We start from the raw sequence: 2500 nt of genomic DNA on the forward strand, positions 1-2500 counted from the left end.
CGAAGAGAAGACGGTAGAAGACAGAAAGACCACCGACTTCCCAGCGGTGAGAGAGTGAGAGGCCCAAAGACTCAGCCTCACAGCAGGAGAGGGCATTAATCCTAAATGCCTTGGTTTCCACAGTGTGAAGCTGAGAAAGGTACGAGGCAGGAGCACCAGCCCAAGGGAAGAACAGTACTCCATCAGGCTGTGGACGAAAGCTTTGTTTGTGGTCAGGAGCTCAGGTGGGCCGAGGAAGGACTTTGCACGACGGAGGATTCCCATTCGGTGACTGGCTTTGAAGGCCAGGTTGGAAATGTGGCTTTCCCAGGAAAGATCATGGCAGATAGTGAGACCCTTAAGCTTGAATAAAAGGACTTCTTCCAGAGGATTGTTGCAAAAGTAGTTGGGGTGGGGGGGGGGGTTCCAAATTGTCCTTTCGGGGAGACATAGTGAGAGTGTGAGATTTATCGACCCACATCCCTCCCCCCCCTCCCCCAGTAAGTCAACTAGGATCGCTGGAGTCAGTAGTTAAGGTACCCCCTGTGGTTGTAACAATACCCACCCTTTGTATTATTTTAGCTGCTTACTCACCCCCACCCACTTGTGTTAATCAATCTTTGCAACTTTCAAAACCGATATCTATCTGATTGCATGAAGATAAATCCTGTTACAGCAGTTATTATATCTTTCTTCGAACAAGGTGACAAAAAAAATGAGCAGAATACGTGCCCTCGCCAGATTTTTATAACCTCAGTCGTACCACCTCGTCAGACTTGCACATGATGCCCCTCCTTGTACAATGCAAAATACTACCCAGTATTTGTCCCAAATCATATTTTGTATAACTATAAGTTTTTTTTTTGTTTTTTTTTGTAAAGTGACTTTGTCACACCATGGACAAAATGACCACCTGTTGAATTTAACATTTATTCTTTTTAATTGAGAATTTGTGTGTGTGTATTTTTATATCTTTTTTAGGTGGTTATGGAAAAGAAACGGAGCTGCAAAAGGTAATTCCACATCAGATGGGAAAGTAAACTTCAAGATTTGGCCTTTAGAGGACAGAGTTTAAATACGTTCTCATTTTTTTTCTGTCAAGCATTGGAGGTCAGACTGTCCTGTTTCTTGCAGACAGAAGAGAACCTGATGTTACCTGTGCAGTCACCAAAACAGCGCAAGCAGAGTGTGTACACCTCTCCAACAGTTAAAGGTGAGAACAGTCCAATTGCTTCAAACGAGTACAGAATTGAAAAAATTTATTTGGCTGATCAAAATATTCACATGGCATCTTGCAAATTAAAATATGATGTCTTTTATTCAATTTGCAATTGTTTTGTTTGTTATTCTCCCCACACTTTAAAAAAAACTGGGGGATCTTGTAATCGGCTCATTCTCTGTTTGCCTGTCCACCTGTCTGTCCGTCCGTCCATCCGTTCGTCACGCTGTCTCCTCATAAGCGGTTGTTTCTGCACTGCAAATCAAATTAACTCAAAATGTAACATTGGGGCTAGTTAAATTTAACAATTTAAAAAGTTCCTTGTGGAACTTTTTGCCATCTTTCAGCTTTGCTTTAGGTGGGCAGTGTCGGAATTTGCAGTGATACACCATCAACTTCACTCTAGTTTTTATTTTTACAATGCTTACCAAATATCTCCTGTTTGCTACACATATCAGTTGACCCAATCCTTCAAGTCCAGTGTAAGAGAGTTAGTCATTTTTGTCATGGTGTTATTTCGACACAATCATTTCACTTACTTGGCATAATATACAGGGTGACTCAATAAAACCTAAACAGACTTTAATATTTCAGAGAAAAAATTAAATAGTCGAGAGAGGGGGCGATGTTACGCTACGAATACCTAAAAGATGGCAGTAGCATGCGATTGAATGATTCCACATCATCATCAGTCGGCTGTTATCCACAAGGCAGTACAGAACAACATGATATTCAAGTTTTCCACAGATAAAGTCATTTACATTTTATTGAGACATCCTGCATTGTTACAAAACTTAACTAAAGATACAATATGCGGATATTTTCATATCTTTATTCAATTTTAAAAATTACTAACCCACAAAACTTGTATCATTTTCAAATGCCAGAGAACACTGGGCAGAGAAATCACATTGCAACCGTATTCGTTTTACCTACAAGCAGCCAGAATCCATTTGAATCCATACGAGTTCACGGAAGACTGTCGGTCACTTTTAGATGTGTGTACTTTCCCCCAAATCACATATGATCACACCTTGCCAAATAAAAGCCATTTTTGAGATTAAACTGATAGAAGGGAAGCACCTAAAATGTGAGAGGTCTGGGCTTATGTTGTGAGCTACAGGAACAAGAGGAGATGGATATTCATGGAGTAATTCAAAAATAGATTTTTTTTTTGTGGAATGGAGACAGTTTATGTTGTGTAAGATCACAGTATTCTTGTCTCATATGTAGTCTTTTGACTGGGTCTTACTATTCAGTGACTGCAATGTTATATACAAAATGCAGCACATTCAGTCCATT

At 40.0% G+C, this 2500-nt stretch overlaps 1 protein-coding gene across 3 annotated transcripts in view; it reads left to right on the plus strand.

Moving 5' to 3' along the window:
- The window catches only part of LOC147029285 (uncharacterized), a 139498-nt gene that overhangs the window by 39518 nt on the left and 97480 nt on the right, over nt 1-2500 (plus strand). For all 3 annotated transcript variants that reach the window (XR_015055852.1, XM_085872231.1, XM_085872230.1), the window contains exons 3-4: nt 961-992; nt 1114-1192. Coding sequence is in view for 2 of the 3 variants with exons in the window: in XM_085872231.1 (XP_085728357.1) it covers nt 961-992; nt 1114-1192 (111 nt within the window). In the remaining variant the exon portion in view is untranslated. The remainder of the gene's footprint in view (nt 1-960; nt 993-1113; nt 1193-2500) is intronic.

This window comes from Eptatretus burgeri, chromosome 3, assembly GCF_056783735.1.
Source record: "Eptatretus burgeri isolate ZD-2024b chromosome 3, Ebu_testis_v1, whole genome shotgun sequence".
Classification (NCBI taxonomy): Eukaryota; Metazoa; Chordata; class Myxini; order Myxiniformes; family Myxinidae; genus Eptatretus; species Eptatretus burgeri.